Here is an 18,946-nt window from a genome sequence, read left to right as displayed (position 1 = left end):
GAAATAGATATGTAATGTTATTTATGTGTTTGTTGAATATATTGGAAGTGGATATATAACTTGTATATATACATATCTTGGAAATGTTGATCAATGAGAATTGTATTGTTTTGATTTTCAGGTTACGAAAGGATTTACATGTTTTAAATATCGAAAATACAGAGGAGATTCTGCCGAATTTTATAAAAAATAAAATAAGGATTTATCGTTGATTTTAATTAATTAAAATCGAACGTAATCCTATTAACGCCCTGTAATCTTTCTTGAATCTTTTAATCCTGAGGCGTTACTATCTGTGTAGTAATTTGTGTGATTTTTTAAATATTTGAATTTGTATTTGAAACATAGAATATGATTTTATAACGATATATAACCATTCTAAATATGTGCAAATAAGTTAGTATTGTTGAACATTAAAGAGTGTTCATATTAAAAGTAATTACCACATTCAAAGAAAATATAGATGATTTCTAGATATTTGTGCGATATATGTAGATATTTGTTGATATATTGTAATATATCTACGATATTTGCAGTCATAAATACCCACACATAGTCAGTCGATATATCCACGATATTTTCGTAATGTAATATATCTCCACAATAGAAAGAAATATATCTTCGATACGTATCCATAAATTAGGGATCAATATTTTGCCATATCTTGATGTTTTGTACTATTGTCACTAAAGACTTAATGTCTCATAAAATATCCATAAATAACTGATCTATAATTGTGTACCATACTACCATAAGTCCATAACCCGTACCATCATTAATAAATATATACTCCGCCGTGCGATACAGTTGCTGGGCCTAGATGGTTTTTACACTTAATTTCTTAAGTGTTGGGATATTGTGAAAGAGAACGTCCGTGAGTTTTGAGATCTGTGTGGAGACTGGAGAGAAATGGTTTGGTCATAGGCGGGGCCAACCTAGTTGGGACTTGGGATGTCACAGGACCATATTGATGCTATCCTACGACCTCTACTTTACACTTACTATATACCAATAATAAGTTTTATCGATCATAACCAAAAAAAAAAAAAAAATTATTGATCATAAGAAAATTTTGGGCTTAATTAGGTCTAGTTCCGATGAGGTTTAACCTGTGGCTACGCACTCGGTTTATTATGGGTTCCTTTATTCTGACATCTCCAGCACAAATTTTTTTACTTACTGTGAGCTATATACTCAATCTTAAATTAATAGGGAAAAGCTAGTATGCACAGGGTGCGCTAGGTTGTGAACCACTCATTTTAAATTTCTTTGCCGGGTCAGCAAGTTTGAGTAAAAGTAACAGTAAAAGGTAAAAACGAAGTTTTCACATAAAAGGGTAGAAAACGTAAAAACCAATATGCAGAATACTCTTTCGCTACTCTCACCAAGATCGCTCGATTATGCTCAACGATCTAGTCAAACCGTCCACGGAACCATCCCACGACCCAACCATGACGTCCGAAGTATTTGGTACAACGACCTTATCGGATCGCTCGAGTATACTCTCAACGAGTTCACTAGACCATCCAACTTTACATTAAACGACTCCACCATGCCGTTGGGTCCAAAACAAATAGGAATTGTTTTAGTTTCTTCCTATCCAAATTCCAAACATACGTACATCCAAACCAAACAAATTTTACCAATGCATACATCAGATTCAAGAAAAATTGAATTAAAAACCAAATTAGCATAACCACATCGAATTTGGTCAGCTCCAAACAACCAATCCACATCAAATTTGAGAACAATTTGGACTTAGTCGATAACATGTACTATTGGTATTTCAAACCCATCATTAGTGTGCTTGTTTGCCAATACTAGACTGGGAATATTCAATGTTGTAAATTGCTTTTGTCTTGCTTGTAATGCAGTATCTCAACTATTTACAATTAAGTGTCGAGATGTACACCATCTACGCATCGGTTTTGGAACCGGATGGATTGACCAAATGAAAATTCTAACCACATGAACATTAATTAAATGGACTTGGTCAATAATATGTACTATTGGTATTTCAGACCCACCATTAGTGTGCTCTCGTATGCCAATACTAGACTGTGAATGTTCAATGCTGTAAATTGCGCTTGTCTTGCTTGTAATGTAGTATCCCAACTATCTGCAATTAAGTGTCGAGCTGTACGCCATCTGTGCATCGGTTTTGGAACCAGATGGATTGCATTCCGTTTGGCATACATTCCAACTGTTGGAATGAGACCCACTGTTCATAGGTCAATGGTAAACTAGTAAATATGTCATTTGTTGTTGGATACTAAATTATATGTTACATATAGTGGTTTAATAATAGTATGATATATCTAGTGGGTACAACACTCCAGAAAAAATCAATGTTGACAAGTTTTCTAGTGAGGATGGGCGGGTGTTTTTTCGTATGACAGATATTTGATGTAAGGGAAAGAGATGTGCAACTGAACAATGTAGAGTATTTGTGTTGTTTGAATCAATTGTGGCTAAGCTTCTTAGAAGATTTAGCGATTGTTGTAATAGTTAGAGCAATTGTTATAACGGTCTTTATTTTAGCTTCATGAATCGGATAGATATTATGATTTTGTTTATTACAATTCATGAAGAAGTTCACTGATGTTGGAACTTGTCAGTGCATGAGTCTTTTGAAATGATAAAAGTTTTGCATATGACACTTTATGTAGTATAATTTGGAATATGATATTCTATATGGCAATGTGTTAACTATAATGAAAGCGGTTCTCAGTATGATACTTTATGTGGTATATCTCAGTGTGTTAAAATAGAGTTTGGGCCTAAAGCCCACATTTCGAATGTTAAACCCCATTTAGTCCTTTTCTTGTTCTTTCTTCTCTATCAACAGTAAATAGAGTAAACTCCAAACTTCCGACAACAGTTAAAATGAGAACCAACTACAAACTTCCAACAACCTAAAATTACACAACTTGCAAATCCACTACAGAAGATGAAGAAGAAAACAACCAACAGTAAAAAAAACTAGCAAGGACGAAAGCAACACCTATGAAAGCAATGGATAGAGCGAAGAAGAGAAAAAACGAAAGTCAATGGGGATGGGGGAAAAAAACAATGCCCGGGAGACAAGGTCAAAGACAATTTTTAAACTTGTTGTTAATTTATGGATTTTTAAGCTTGGGCATTTGAGTTTTTTTGAGTATTTATGGATTTTGATGAATGCCGAACTTTTGCTCTTAAATTAATGAAGAAAAATTATGTCACGTGATATGTGTGTTTACATACGACTTTTATGTAGTATGTAATTTTTCTTTGTCACGGTTTACTTAGAGGTTGGATTATTTAGAGGAATGTAATGCTATTAAATAATCGAATCTGAATAAATTGGTTTCTTATACTTATTTCCATGCATAATATACATGAAATACAGTTAGCAGCTAAGAAGAGGGAAGGGAAGGAAGTGGTACTTCAGATAGTGGATGAAGATAACAAGAAAAAGAAGGAAGAGAAGGTAGTGGATGAAGATAAGAAAGAAACAAAATCTTATCCTTTTTGCTCAAGCTTGTTACCAATTTTTCATCTTGCCAATAAACTCCGTGAGTCAAAAGTTGGTGTTGATTTCAATGATCTAATGAGTAGAACACCATTTGGTCACATTTTTAGAGTGTTTTTTGATAATTTGTTAGACAAACAAATGTTTTGAAAAAAAAAAACAAGCAGGATATTATTAAAACTTATGATGAAAGGGAAGAAGCATTCAAGTTAGGAGAGGTGTTTGTCAAATTAACAACTTAAGATGTTTCTAGAGTGTTTGGTATGCCAATGAATGGGAGTTATATGACTACAAATGTAGATGCGGATGAGTTGTGTAAAATGGGGTTTCTGACTCGTCACTTTGGCGGGGAAAAGAACTTGTCCAGGGAATTGATTGTAAATGTTGTTTATAAAGTGGTGAATTCATGGAATGGCAAGCAGGATGAAGATGACTTCATCAAACTTGTTTCATTATACATTATCAGTACTGTTCTCTTTCCAAGACCATCAAGAACACAGTGGTGGTTTTTGAAGTACTTAGAGAGCATAAAAATAATGAATGAAGTATTCTGGCCAAAAGTGATGCATCAAAACTTTATGTGCCGAATGAAGATGTACTACCGTGAACCTACAAAAGTGAAATCTTGCCCAGTTCTTATTTTGGTAAGTTACAATATGAATTGTGTAGCCTTGTTTTTTTGTCATTTTATTATTAATTTCATTTTTTACATGTTTACTAACATTTTTTTGGTTACTCTTGATATTAGTACTGGTTGTGTGATTATATAAATTTGGTTGATGCAATGCCAAATAGACCCGGTGCTTATGTACCTTCGTTCGCAAGATGGGATAACACTCGACAAAATGCTTCGTACCCAGGCCTTGTCTAATTTAAGCGTGGACAAGGTGAGCGAATGTATTAGAATCTGAAGTTATTTCCTTTCCCCCTATATGATGTTTTCTTCAAAATTTCGATATTGTCAAAATTTCATTCCAATTATGGAAGTAGTTTTCACTGTCCGAAAATCTGTTGCAATATCAAGTTCATTTGATATTGATTTGATTTTTTATCACTTGTGAAGTTCAACTTCTTTCCCATGTCAAATGAACTTGACATTGATCATTTCCAATGTCAAATGCATTCGACAATAGTTTTTCAATGTAATTTTGTCCGGACAAATCCCCTTATTTTCAATGCCAAATGAACACTTTACATTGCATTTTCTTGGGTGAAGTTATTAGTGTTAACTAGTATTTACAACCCCACACACACACACACACACTAGATGGGAACCCCTTGTCTAATTTAAGCGTGGACAAGGTGAGCGAATGTATTAGAATCTGAAGTTATTTCCTTTCCCCCTATATGATGTTTTCTTCAAAATTTCGATATTGTCAAAATTTCATTCCAATTATGGAAGTAGTTTTCACTGTCCGAAAATCTGTTGCAATATCAAGTTCATTTGATATTGATTTGATTTTTTATCACTTGTGAAGTTCAACTTCTTTCCCATGTCAAATGAACTTGACATTGATCATTTCCAATGTCAAATGCATTCGACAATAGTTTTTTCCAATGTAATTTTTGTCCAGACAAATCCCTTATTTTCAATGCCAAATGAACACTTTACATTGCATTTTTACTGGGTGAAGTTATTAGTGTTAACTAGTATTTACAACCCCACACACACACTAGATGGGACCCCCCCCCCCCTCCAAATACACACACACAAAAAGTCAACTATTTTTTAGGGGGGACCCTAATTTCCCATCTAGTGTGTGTGTGTGTGTGTGGGGGGGGGGGAGACACCCTAATTTCCTATCTAGTGTGTGTAGAGGTGGGTAATACTTGTTAACTGAAGTTATTATCGGTGTTATCAGGTGATCGCCGAAATCAAATTTAAGGAAGTGGAGCTTGTTACGTTGACACGTGATCCGTTTCCACCAGAAGAAGACTTAAGGGGAAGGTGTATTAAGTTGGAAGAAGAAAATTCAAGCCTGCGGGCAGAGAATGAAGCCTTGAAGGTTAAATTAAAAGAAAAATAAGAAGAAATTGAAAGTTGTTAGTGTAGAAGCTTTTAATTTATAAGTACCAAGAAGGACAAGGGGGAGGCTAAGAAGGAGAGCGAGGAGGACGCTAAAGAGGAGTTCACGAAGGAGTCTGGGGTGGAGGCTAAAAAGGAGATGTCACCTTTTAGAGATAATGATATGCAAGCACTGCCATTGACACCGTCTATTCCAGTGGATGTGATGCTAACAAATGAAGCCAACCAAGAGGAGCTACAACCAGAGTTGTGATCAATCGTTGTAAATCAAAAGAAAATAACGAAAAAGCCTACACAAAAAGTGAAGAAAAGGAATGAGAGAGAGGGAAAACAAAAACTGGTTACGGTAATATGTGTTAACGATTGTCCGACTACAACAAATCTTGGTGAAAAGCTACTTTCAGTACAATCTTCAGCAGCGTTTCGATGTCTTGATTCTCAAAAGCAGCTAGTGGTTGGGAGGTTTTTCAAGTCTACACATGTAAAGTATGTAAAATCTAAATCAATTTGAAAACCTTTTATGATGCCAAGTTCATTTGAATGTAAATAATGTGTAGTCGTATGTATTTGCAATGACAATTGAATTTGTCATCACCGAGATGTATATGTTATTGTATTAAATGGTGTACCTAATGTATGTTTTCATTGCAACATTGTTGCTTGGAATGGAGACACAATTCAAGTACATGGTAAACAGTTGGAAGAATTGATGCTTAACAGATTTGTTAATGGCAAGGTAAGCCAAACACACATTTTGTTCTCAACTTCTCATATATCATTGATGAAAATTGACTTACTTCTGGGATGCACTATGCAGGTATTAAATTGATATCCTCGAGAGATAGAATAAAATTTATTCCTGGTTGTAACCCTTAGAACAGAGCCCTTAGCCATTATTTTGACACTATGACTTTAGTATGTTTGAAACCTAAGGTTATATAATCCACAGTGTTGCATACTATTGGTATATTGATTAAATATTCTTATGGCTAGGTTATTATTAATATTTTTTGACAGACTGCTATGATTTGTGCAAAATACCTTGAGAAGGTTTTATTGATTGATCCACTTTATCAACTTCACGAAGATGTTCAGAATCTATTATTTCCTATAAATAGTAGCAAACAAGTCAAAGAAAATAGGGGATACCTGATAAGCACCCAAAAGTGTATTTTAAACCCCTTAATAATACTACATTTAGGCCAATTATGTTTATAATAAATAAAAATTATTAATGTTTACATGTTTTCATGTATTTAAGGACTTGAAGCTGATTAGGTGACTAAAGACACCGTTTTAGCATGGAAAATGAGTCAAGATGATTACCAAGGAAGTTCTACATTTAAAACCCAAGAATCATGGAGAAAAACCTTTTTCAAGCCCAGTCAAAGCTGGAAAGTCAAAGTCAATCCGGGTAGAAAAGGAGTAAAAAAGTCAATGAACTTCAAAAAGCCATATCTTTGGACTCGGGCCTCGGAATTGGGCTTACTTTATGTCAAAAAGACCGGCTCAGAACCAGATTTCTAATGGACCTGGCCTTGCCCCAATCAGAGTTATAAAAGTGGATGAAACGATCACGAAAATCATTTCTAGCAGCTGTGGTCTCTTTAGGTTTAACCTAATGGACTTTGGGCTCATGTTAGAGGCCCAAAGTCTCCCTTCTCAGCCCATGCACGAAAATATAACTCTAACCCTCTCCTATATATAAAGGGTTAAGGCTAAACAAGAGGAGTTCCAAGTTTCCATTAGTTTTAGTTAGTCTCTTTCTCTCTAGTTAGGTTTAATTAAATTAGTTTGTAGCCTCCATAATTCCTAATCAATAAAAAGCCTTTAAGTTAGTTTTGAATTCTTTTCTTTATTTCATGTATCTTTCTTATTATTCCATTAGTTAAAATCCAATAAAACAAGGTTAAACCTCCCTTAGAGGGGATTTAAAAAGCCAAGTGAGGATGAGTAGTTGTTAGTATTTATCGTTTTGCTATAAGCGTGTCAAGTCCATTGGTTGTGAGTTTCTAGAGATAGAACTCATAACCAAGGAGCTAGAGTCTAGAAACCCCACCAAAGAGATTTGTGGGGGTACTAGGCTCTCAAACTAGTGAATCCTTACTCCGAGAGGACTTGGTATTCACTAGGGATCAAAATAGGCGATTCGATAGCTAACTAATAGCTAATCGAATCGCATGGTGGATTAACCCCTCTCAAATCCTTTAAATATCAATTATATATAATGTTTAGAACATCTCTATCTACCATTTTTTCGCACCTAGTACTCTCATCTTAAGAATAGTCTTTGAATTAAAACATGCATCCAAGTAATGACGTACAACTAGAGTGGTACGAACACGACACTCCCCTTGATCTACCGATTTAGAGAGTATTACATACTGTTTCTTCATCATATCATATCTACTGTTTCTTCATCTCATCTACTGTCTAATCAATGAAAGCAATTTAGCATATTATCAATGACGCCGCTTGCCATCTAATTCGTTTCAATTATGCACGTTTTAGTTCAAAACACTGTTTTTACTGTTCACTACAAAAACATTGAAATCATTATTCGCAATTTCTTCAATTTTTTCTGCTGCTGTAGGAGAGCATACGAGTTGTGCAACCAACTCCCTACCCTCCCGAGACCATACCCTAAAATTTTCAACCTGCTATCTCTAAATCTGGTGGCATCATCGCCCTGCTCCTGAGTTATTGGGTGAGCACGCCACGTGCTCAAATTGCTCTTACCAAAAGCGCGCACGCGCCCTTAATTAATTAGTATTATTTCAGTTTTTTATATTAATTAAAATATTATCTTAAGAGTACAGTATTCGTATGCTACAAACTATAAATTATTGAAAAATTAAATATTCATTCTATACGGTGTCTAAGGAAATTAAAAGACTCGGGATTTTCTAATTAAGGAACGTGCATGCACGAACAACCTCCCTCGTATTGCGCAATAAAATGGTAAATAACATGCATTTGTGCGTAATACACTATTACCAACCTAATGCAATCACAAATAGCTTGCAATAGTAATTGAGTTCATTTGTATTGACAATATTTCATTTGTTGTTGGATACTAAATTATATGCTATTTATAGTCGTTTAGTGTTAGTATGCTATATCTAAGTATCTAGTGGTTTAATATGTAGCTCAATGTGGAGTTGAGTATATGCGATGGAAACTTGTTGTTCAGCAGGTTATTCCGGTTTTGACCTTGACAGAAGAAGTTATTATAGAAGATAGATAGAAATTATTTTTTGGCCATGGCTACACCAAAAAAACAGTCCTCGTTTAAGAAAGCGGTATTACTTGAACCACAAGCTTATTTTTGTTATTTTATTGTTAAATAAATTTGTGTTGTTTGTTTTTAGGTTGTACTGAAAGAGTGGTGGTTGGTGAAGTCTGGAAATGAGTTAAACGGACAAAGATTAGCCATCGGAGGGATCGAATCAGTAGGAGGGTATGTTAAATTTCTTCTTCTACTATTTCATTTGCACTCTTTCACTTATTTTTATCATATCCATAGGGCAACTCGAAGCTTTCGTTCGGCACCTATTGTTAAGAGATATAGTATGTACGAGGTTGAATCGGCCGATGGTATACCCGTGTTTATTAATGGTTACATTAATAGGCCACGTACCGAGGAAAATGGAGTTTCTTTAGAGGTATCTACTCAAACAAGACTATTTTACTCTTTTTTAACCTTGTTTAAACATGGTATTAATGTTCATATAATTTTGACCAGCTCTGTGATCATTTCCTGATTGGATTTCCTCCTCAGTGGAAGGACTATAGTTATCATTGTGGAGAAGGTCTGTGGAATAAAGGGGTTAACCATAAGGATGGTAATTATAAAGGAAACTCCTTTGAGGAGAAACTGCATGACATATCAAAAGATTCTTTCTCGCCAATGAGGGAAACCACAAATTTTGGTAATTCAGAGACTCGAGAGAAAACTAGTTTGACATCGAGTCCGTGTATGAGTTCAGCAAAAGAGCTGGAGCATTTATCAAAGACATTTAACGCCATCTTTAGTTCAAAGAGGAAACGCACAGAAAAAAGTTCTTTTCCACAATCATCTCTCATGGCGACGACTTCAACTTCTCGCATGGGTTATAAGAACTCGGAGAAAAATGTATGTCCTATTTTTCCATATTTTTGGCAACAGAATCATTTGTCCCTTGGTTCCACGATTATCTTATTTTTCTTGTTTCCATTACTATCTTATTTTACATGTTGTTCCTTTTGGCTATACAGGTTTATTTGCTAGAGTGGTGGTTACTTAAAGCTGAAACGGACTTTAATGGAAAGATATTAGCTGTTGGAGGGTTTACTTACTGTGGAGAGTGAGCTATCTTCCATTTATTCTCTCGGTTATTTTCTCTTGCATATGACCGTGTTGTGAATTTCTACCATTTAGAGTTTCTTCTGATAGGCATCAGGTTCTTTTTTGTTTTCTGAAAATGACTGTTTTTTGTGTGTCGAAAAATATTTCTGCAAAAGATTTTTGTTTTTGCAGTGCAAGGTTACAACTTTACAGTATGTAAGCACAACTAGTTATGTAGGTTTGTACACTGTAATTGCCCCCCCCCAGTTCTATTACCGCAGTGTATGATCCGCTTAGTGATTATAGACCTGCGTGTAGATTTGATCTTGTTAAGTACTTTTCTAGTTGTTTACCATTTCGTGTTACCCTACCCCATCACTCTTTCCTTGATCACATCATTTGTTTTTGTGTTAGATGGACAGCCAAAGTGTATGAGTAGTACAAATGTTATTTAAGCAATCAATTAAGTTGACTATTACCTGCAATGTGTGTGGATATCACGTGTGACCTATGAAATGAGTTGGGAATTACCTGCAAATCTAAAATGTGGATGAGTATCATGAGCGAATGTGACTACAGAATAAGAAGAAAGGGTTGCCATCTTTTAGCATTCATATCATGAGTGAAAGTGACAGATAGAATAAGAGGAAAGGATACTCTTTTAGCATTCCTTACTCTTTTCTTTCCTTTCCTTTTTCTTTCAGGTAACTGCTTGCTTTTCTTTAGGTTATGGTTGTTGAAGAATTAGACACAAATACAATGATTAGTACTATATATTTTGATTTCCAAATATTGTCCTGCAGGAATGAGGGAACGCAAATTTTTTCTTCTAAACCCATTGTCAAGAGAACAGATACGTGGACTCTTCAGGCTGCTGATGATATGACAATTTATATTACAGGATCCATTAACAAAACCCGCTCCTCTGAAAATGGATTTTCCTTCGAGGTATGTGCAACTATTTTTTGTGTTTCTATTGTCTACCATTCTTTATTTTATTTATAGGATTTGATTGTTCTACTTGCAATTTTGAATTCCATTCTTTTTATAAAGAGAGGTATGTTTGTCTAACCTGAACACGAATGCATATTTTGTATGGAAAGAAGTGTGAGGATATATGCAGTAGTCATATCATGTAGTTTTTAGAAAACAGTGGACAATGTTATGACGTTGGAAGTTGGAAAGTAATGGGAAAATCATTCTTACATACTATACCTTTATTAAGTACAGGCCATGGGAATCCCAAAGACAGCTACCGCCTTAGCAAGTCGCTAAGGAAGGCAAGGGACACAGTTACAAGGAGCTAACCACCTAAGTTACAGATAACAGAGTACATACTACAAAGAAATCCATGCTGGAATAAAATGTAAAGACGCCATTGTTTCTCTAGTTCTCTTTAACAATGAAAAAAAAAAGGAAACAGAATGTAAAATCAGACTCTGTGATTGCTTAAAGCAGTAATAGTGTGTTAGTCTTTGATTGTTACCAATGCAATGAATGCACTTATTATTCGAGGTTATGGTGGTATTCATATAGTTCTGAACAGGTTTGCAATCGTTTCGACATTGGATTTCCTTATGACTGGCAAAACTTTAGTAACTCTGAAAAAGAGTCCAGTGATCGAGGTAACGGCGAGATTGGTGGTGCAGAAAGCAGTGCACCTATTTCTGTAAAAATAAGAGGCAGATCAAGGAAAATCTAAGTCACTTGTGATGGTGGAGATACCACAACTCAAGGTCAGGATTTTATCTGTACTTGAAATTTAGAATTTAATTTGCTTGATTTTAATTCTTCAAGAAACCATTCTATATCATCGACAGAAAAACCACATTTTCATGAATATCAAACATCATCCAAAAAACTTGGTTAGCTACTGCTCAATAGTGATGGAATGCATTAGTTTTTCATATTAAATTTGGTCTATCATTATCAATTTGTTGAATTTAGTTAATCTGTGTCGAAAAGTTGGTCTCTCATCTACTTAATTGACAAGTCTTTGGTCCATGATAATAAACATGTAAAAGTGGCGATGAACACAAAGGGTGACTCTAGAGCAGTGGCAACGAATACCAAGGATGATAAGTCGATTTTATGTCTAACAGGCATTAACCACTAACATTGAGGACCCAAAAGTTAAGTAAATGCGACCAATTAGATTTTATTCAATTGCGTTGAAGGACAATTGAAATAAAACCTACTGAATACTTTTCTTACCCATAATATGTATATCAGATTGTTTTAATATGTAAGAAATCAGTCCTTTTACATTGTGGCAATATATATCTTAAGCCATGGATGTGTTTAAGAAAACAACTTTATATTTGGAATATGGTTTACATGGTTCAGTACATTGCCACCATCTTCTTGGATTAAAACATTGCAGAAATCTTACCATTGACAAGTTGAGGCTTGGTAAAGGAACACATTCAAGTTTTACTTTGTCCATGATTGGCATGATTGGGAGTTACTGAATGAACTGGTCTCTGGTAGCAGGGATCTCTATGATCCATAGACCATACTCCTCCTGAAAGACCAGTCATGGAATCATTGGAAAAGAAAAATGTCAGGCTGATGACCATTTGTCAAAATATAAACTTCAGACAGATTTATGTGTCCATCTTCCTAATTTAGGACCAGAGTCCTAGTCATTCAGCAACTTAGATTCTCATGTGATGAGTCGTGAGCTAGGAAACTAATTTGGAACATCTTAAACCCCACTGTAAATGCACCGAAACTCAATTTAGGTTTGGGAGCCAACTATTGGCAAGTTTCAAGTGATTTTGGTGGCTTGGCTCAAGGAAAAAGGATAGCGTAAGAAGTGATTAAGTTTGGGCGGTTCAACTCAGCCAATCCATTAGGGCCAAAGTTCAATAAGCAGAACTATAGGAATCTGTAATATAGGGTGTGTTTTATTTGTGGGAAGTTTTCTCATGTGAAACTTCTTTTTTAACTGGTAATTTTTTATCACACCCTCTTGATTTTGTGGGAACTCTTAAGTGGTTGTAACTGTGTGGGAAAGCTTTTATAAATAGGGGCGTAGGTGAAGTGGAAAATTTTGGCTGAAATTAAATAATGATTGGAGGCCCTCGGGTGTGAATAATTCCCACAAAATCAACTAATCAATAGGATTTCAGCCTATATCTAAAATGAGTGTGGGTTTGATCCCTGCAAATTAAGCACCTATAATCAGTTAGTTGTTGATCCCATACGCCCATACACTCATGTGTAAATAGTTCAAGGGACCAGTTTCACAATTAATTGGCAATCACTAGGTTTGAACAATATGAAGTCTGACGTCGGTTAGTCCTAACTAATCCTAGCACAAAGGAGTTGGTGAAATTGCATCTGCATTTTACTTGATCTTTTTAAAATTTCCATTCATTTGTTGTTCGGTATTTATACTGATGGGTGTGTTGCTTTTTTACCTCTACTAACAATAGCACTTTCACTGCAGGTAAATGATGGTGTCATGTGAATCAGCTATCTTCACTCTTCAAAATGTGCCTTTGTATACATATTATACACTCCTGTAGTCTTGTTTTCTTCTTTTGTAACCTGTATCATGTATGTATTGCATTTCCAGGGCCTAGAACATCAACGAGTTCATGCTTTGTTCACTGTAACAAAAGCAGCAACTTGTCTGGTATTAGTAATTTGAACAAAGTAGGAATTTTGCTATTTTCGTAATCGTACATAGTTTTTTTTTCCTGCCTTAGCATTATTTGAAAGTGATGTGTCAATGGGAGGAAAAAAAGTCACTCACCTAGAGCTGAAAGCATATTTGCCGCTCTTTTACTCTCTATAGACATGACTGAAGCTCACATGTTCAAAGGAATTTGACAAACTCCTTGTAGCAACGACTGTAAATATTCCAACATGGTGCCTTCTCTTCACCTTTGATTGCTTTAACAGCATTTAACTGAGGTTCATACTTATAAGGGAGAGGTAGTTACTGACCAGCAAGAAATCTAAAACCATGTGGTGCGGTTCTTTGCTCAGAAATTTGAATATCTGTCGGTACAAATAGCCATTGCCTTTTTTATGTTGTTGCTTTCTTGGAAGGAATTTGAGTTGTATAATTTATGGACAACCGATATTTTTTAATTGATATATACATTGATGGTGTTGGCAAGTTAAATGATATTGGAAAAGAATTACAATAAACACGAACAGTTTCTACGTAGCATTGAGCATTTATGCCTTGCTAAGCGCCAGCGCTGAAAGTTCAAGCTTCAGCTCAAATATATATTGCCTGTGACTCAAAAGATTACAGAAAGGTTGAATTAAGGAACAGAGTTAAGAACTAGTCTTTGTTGGCACTTGGGTGATACTTTATAGCATGTGTAAAGAAGCTGATCGTGAAATGGAGCCCTACTGAACCATAAGATCAACAAAACATATGGGGATGAAGAAAATCTCCATTGTCGATTTGATAAAGTTGGATGTCGTGGTAATTGAAATTATGATAGATGCAGAAACTACTCTTCCAAAATATTATTGCAATCCGACCGACTTGCCATTTTAACCTGAGCACAAGGGTTGCTTTCTAACTGACAATTCCCCTGATAGTTTTGAACTAACACAGATTTCGTAAAAGCTTTGCTGCTGTGCTAAAACCTGCAACATTTTTACATGTATCGGTATCTTTTTAACAAGGGATATGGAGGCAGAAACGCAATGTCAACTAGATGATGGACACTTTACTAGCTTACTTAAATTTGATTTCTTTTTATCCACCTTTTGCACTTTCCTCTAAGAAGATGAATACTCTTAACTTAACAATTGCACTGGATAGAGAATGGGAGACTTCAGGTTTCCACCACTTCTTCTCGTCGGATCCTTAAATTACTATGCCTTCTATTCGCTCTTGATTTTGGGCAAGTGTGACAGAACTTTGGAAATTGTCATGGACTCAAAATACAGTTTTCAACAATGGTATAGAAATAGTGTTTTTTTTATTGTAGTTTATAAATAGTCCCAAGTGAAAAACAAAAAAAATGGAAATATGATACGTGAAACGTGAACTGGCCTACTTGTTAGAACAGGGGCTTGAACAGTCTACTTTTAGAACTTACGTTTGGCCCTGTCAAATGGGAGAACAATTTCGAAAAGTAAGTAGAAAAGCAGAAAAGAGACAGGTATAACGAAAGCTTTCTCAACTGTGTGCCTTGGGGATGAAATGAGAGAGGCTTTTTTGCTGTGATTATGTGAAAATGCACCTATCAAGGCTATCGCTATTTACCCCACCCAATGTTCTCTTTATCGAGGGAGCTGAAAATCTGAACGGGCAACAAGTAGTAGACCTGTGCATTTCCAAGCCAAGACCAATTCATTCATGGAGTAGTACACAACTACACATAATATTTGCGTCTTGCATTTGGCCACAAAGAAGCCGGTTAACTATTTTTTGGCAAGTGTACAGTCCAAACACAAACACTAACGCAATAAATAACTGAAATGCCATTATTAAATAAAACTGCAAGAAACTATCTTGTTTTTATATCCATCATTTCTCTTTCTTTCCTCCTTGAGTACATAGATAAGGAAACATGGGGAGCAAATTGCCAAGATGAATGATAAGCCAGAGTAATAGGGAATAACAAAACACTTACTCCCACAGTCCATACATATGCAAAGTAAACACAAAGGAGCCTTCGAATGAATCACAAATATATATAAACACCGTATGACAGTTCACCAAACTAAGGCCCAAAAGAGAGGGTAGGTTCAACCACAGCAAAACCACTTCCGCTGCATTCAGGTTAGAAAGGAAGGAAATGGTTCAGAATAATACCCTAGAGAAGGAAACCGATACAAGATTGTTAACAAGGCATACCTTTGTGGGATGGCGAACCTCCTCATTTTGTTTGTAATTATCATTGGTCCTTCGTGGAGTGACCACATTAGTGGAAGTATTGGTCTTCTTGTCATCTCTAGCCTTGTTAAATATGACTGTAAATCCTTCAGCTGAGGCGGGATTGTTCACATCCCACTCCCCAAATTTGGGTAATGGCCGACCCCTGTCCTGCTGCAAATGGAACAACAAGAATAGAGTTAGTGTAGTTCACATAAGGAATCTCTAACTTCCCAGACTGCTTTAAGGATTATGAATGATCCAAAATGACTAGAAGTTCTCTGAAACTTCGCAACAAGAAACAGAAATAGCTAGGGTAACAGGATATGCAAACCGCTTTTGAGTAGTATGTGTCTATGTGATATTAGCTATCAGGGAGATCCAATAAGCTCCAAATTCGTACATTGTACATTCTTCAATTAATATTTAACAAATTTAACTCTGTACTGTTTTTCAAAAGATAAATAGATAAATAAAATCATATCCTAGCCTTGCCCTCAAGTTTGGGACACTTCAAGACTGAGAAAAGATGGAAGGCTACATTGCTTTGCTAGACCTATGTGAACCCAACTAGTAATGATGTTGATGGGGTGGCAAATGTGAGAGATGGAACACAGCTATACAAGAGAGATTTGCTATGGGAGGGAGAAAGGAGGTTGAGCCATTTCCCTTTGTTTAAGCTCCTCATAGATTACATGGAATCAGCCATCAAAACAAAGTTCTGGTTTTTCAAGAGTAAAGAATGGTATAGGGTTGCAGAAGTTAAGTGAAGCAGGCCTCAACCTACGAAGGAAAAGAATCTAAAGCTAACTTTAATCTTAAGCAAAGAATGGTATAGTGTGTGGCTCGTTTCCTAGACTTACCGGTGTAAGTCTTACTCCAAAATCTTGATATATTTGTGAAATCCAAGCAATTTTTTACAGAAGTTAGCATCATTTTTATTCAAAAATCTGGTAGTAGGGCCACCACATAAACTTATGTTTTTTACCTGCAACCTTTTTCAATTTATGCATGCAGACAAGCGCACCTACAGTGTCAATAACAAATAAAAGAAAAAACTTGCTTGAATGTACACTCACAATACAACCACTGAAAACGAGTTGCAGAACAAAAACAATAAGCTGAAGTATAGCTACAACTATGACCGGTTATGCAAGCATATATTGGTGGCTATAGGTTGTACTGAGAAGTAATTGTATGTTGATGTAAAAGGTAATGCATAACAGGCAAGGTGACTAGATCGTCCAAAATAAAAACTGAAATTTATCAAAGCTTTCTTATTCAAAAAATTTAATCACATATGAGAGGAACAGAATTTGTACCTACATATATGTCAAGCTAGATGCACATGTGTTACTTCTGAAGGCATATCCTACAAACTCGTTACCACAAACCATTTCATACAGTTTTGACAGCTTTAACAGTTATTTGTGAATCTAAGCTTGATAAAGAAAACCACCCTACAAATGGCCTCATGAACTCGTTATTTTCCAATTCAGAAATCTATTTAGACCAACATGGTTTTTGTGGACAAAGTGAAGACAAATTGGGATCAAAACAGTTATATAGATCGCAAAACTCGATGAGCACTTATCTTCAGAACAAATACAACTCTGAGATGTTTTGACGCGTAACAAATATCATCATATAACTAGCCAATTCCAACATAAGAATCTCCAAGACTTCTCAAATGACATTCCAGAGAACCAATTCGACACATGCATGTATTTCCTAAGATTGATCAATGTCTCCAAAATGGTGGTGGGCATTCGTTAAAAATGATTCCCCTCCTTTCCTCACATTGGAAAATGGCAAAAAGCCATAATAGCTACTTCATGATAAAAAAACATTAAAAACAAATTGGCATCTACAAACAGAACATAACTTTGAATATTTATCATCAAAACATAGAAAGATACATTCTTTAATGAATAAAAAAGAAATTTAACCTTATCATTCATAGTGATTGTTCGACGGAATTCAGAGAAAGAGAGGATGGAAGGAAAGAAGAAATGAATGTTGTTGTTGTTGTTTTTTCTCTCTCTGTTTTTATTTTCTTCTTAACCGAGAAATTAGGAGAAGTTTGTTTGAATGAAGACTTTTGGAGTTGGAATAATAATAATCTTCTTCTATTCTTAACTCATCAGAATTATATAACCAAGTTTTACCGTTTCTATTCACGTACGTACATTTTCATGCATGGACACAAAAGTTCAAATCAAATATTTGTGATTCTAAGTTAGTGAAGCAGGTCCGTTGAACCACCGAGTACAGATACAATTACCACAACTCGATGAAATTCAGAACCACCTCTGGCAAGCCATATTCCCCATAAGCTAGTTGTAGTTAAAACTTAAAAATACAACATTAAGCTAGCTAGATGTATTGTCAAAGTATTCGAGACTGGCGTTTGAGCTGCCCCTACGCATTCTTTGCTATATATATATATATATATATATATATAGGTATTTGGTATTGACAGACCCTATATTGTGTTGGGCAGACCAAAAAAAAAAAAAAAAGTATTACAAGTGTGTCATTGGTCCCAAAAAGTATAAAAAAAAACAATTATTATAAGTGTGTCATTGGTCCCAAAAAATTGAATTTGAAAACCCCAGGCTTAAACGACCCGCCTAGGGTCGTTCATTGTACAAACCCAACGATATGGCCACACCGTTTAGATTAAGTCCCAAACGACTTGGCCACACCGTTTGGGACTTAGTCCAAACGATGTGCCCACACCGGTCAAGAGGCCAAGAAACATAACTTTATATTTTTTCAAAGTTCAAATCCCAAACGGTGTGACCGTTTGGACTAAGTCTCCAACGATATGGTCACACCGTTTGGTGATCGAGCTGGACAACTCTAGAATATGTCTAGAAGAAAATATTTTAAGCTTCAATCCATAGATGTGAGGTTAGAAAAGCTCCACTACCACATAACTAATTGCCTATAAAAATCTCCAAACTATAAAGACTCACTATCACACCCCAAATTTCCAAACAATTAAAATAGAAAAATTTTCCATATAAAAATATCTCAATTGCCACCCTACCTAATCATCCCAGGGTGAAACGAAACCCTAATAACCCATTAATAAACACGATATAAAAAATGAGATCAAATTAAAACAGAAATAACAACTCTTCATTCACAAATAAAAATTACTTACCAACTCTATTACATCTATTTCAAATCAAAACTTTTCACTTCAGAAAACTTACACTA

The 18,946-nt window shown here is 35.4% G+C and overlaps 1 protein-coding gene across 2 annotated transcripts; it reads left to right on the top strand.

Annotated features, from left to right (window-relative positions):
• Positions 1 to 8,582: 8,582 nt before the first annotated feature.
• LOC147488797 (uncharacterized) lies at positions 8,583 to 13,551 on the top strand. Of its 2 annotated transcripts, none has more exons than XM_086572347.1 (8): positions 8,583 to 8,839; positions 8,909 to 8,997; positions 9,064 to 9,202; positions 9,283 to 9,672; positions 9,795 to 9,883; positions 10,668 to 10,812; positions 11,411 to 11,600; positions 13,319 to 13,551. In XM_086572347.1, the coding sequence occupies exons 1-7, from the start codon at positions 8,801 to 8,803 to the stop codon at positions 11,564 to 11,566; spliced, it is 1,047 nt and encodes a 348-aa protein (XP_086428473.1). In that variant the 5' UTR covers positions 8,583 to 8,800; the 3' UTR covers positions 11,567 to 11,600; positions 13,319 to 13,551. The 2 variants fall into 2 exon arrangements, with proteins under 2 accessions (XP_086428473.1, XP_086428474.1); XM_086572348.1 differs by having other exon boundaries at positions 8,585 to 8,839; positions 9,319 to 9,672.
• The last annotated feature ends 5,395 nt before the right edge of the window (positions 13,552 to 18,946 follow it).

The sequence above is a fragment of the Coptis chinensis genome, chromosome 7 (genome assembly GCF_015680905.1).
Source record: "Coptis chinensis isolate HL-2020 chromosome 7, ASM1568090v1, whole genome shotgun sequence".
In the NCBI taxonomy this organism is placed as follows: domain Eukaryota; kingdom Viridiplantae; phylum Streptophyta; class Magnoliopsida; order Ranunculales; family Ranunculaceae; genus Coptis; species Coptis chinensis.
Note: the sequence above shows the minus strand (reverse complement) of the source record. Positions and strands in the feature narration are given on the sequence as shown.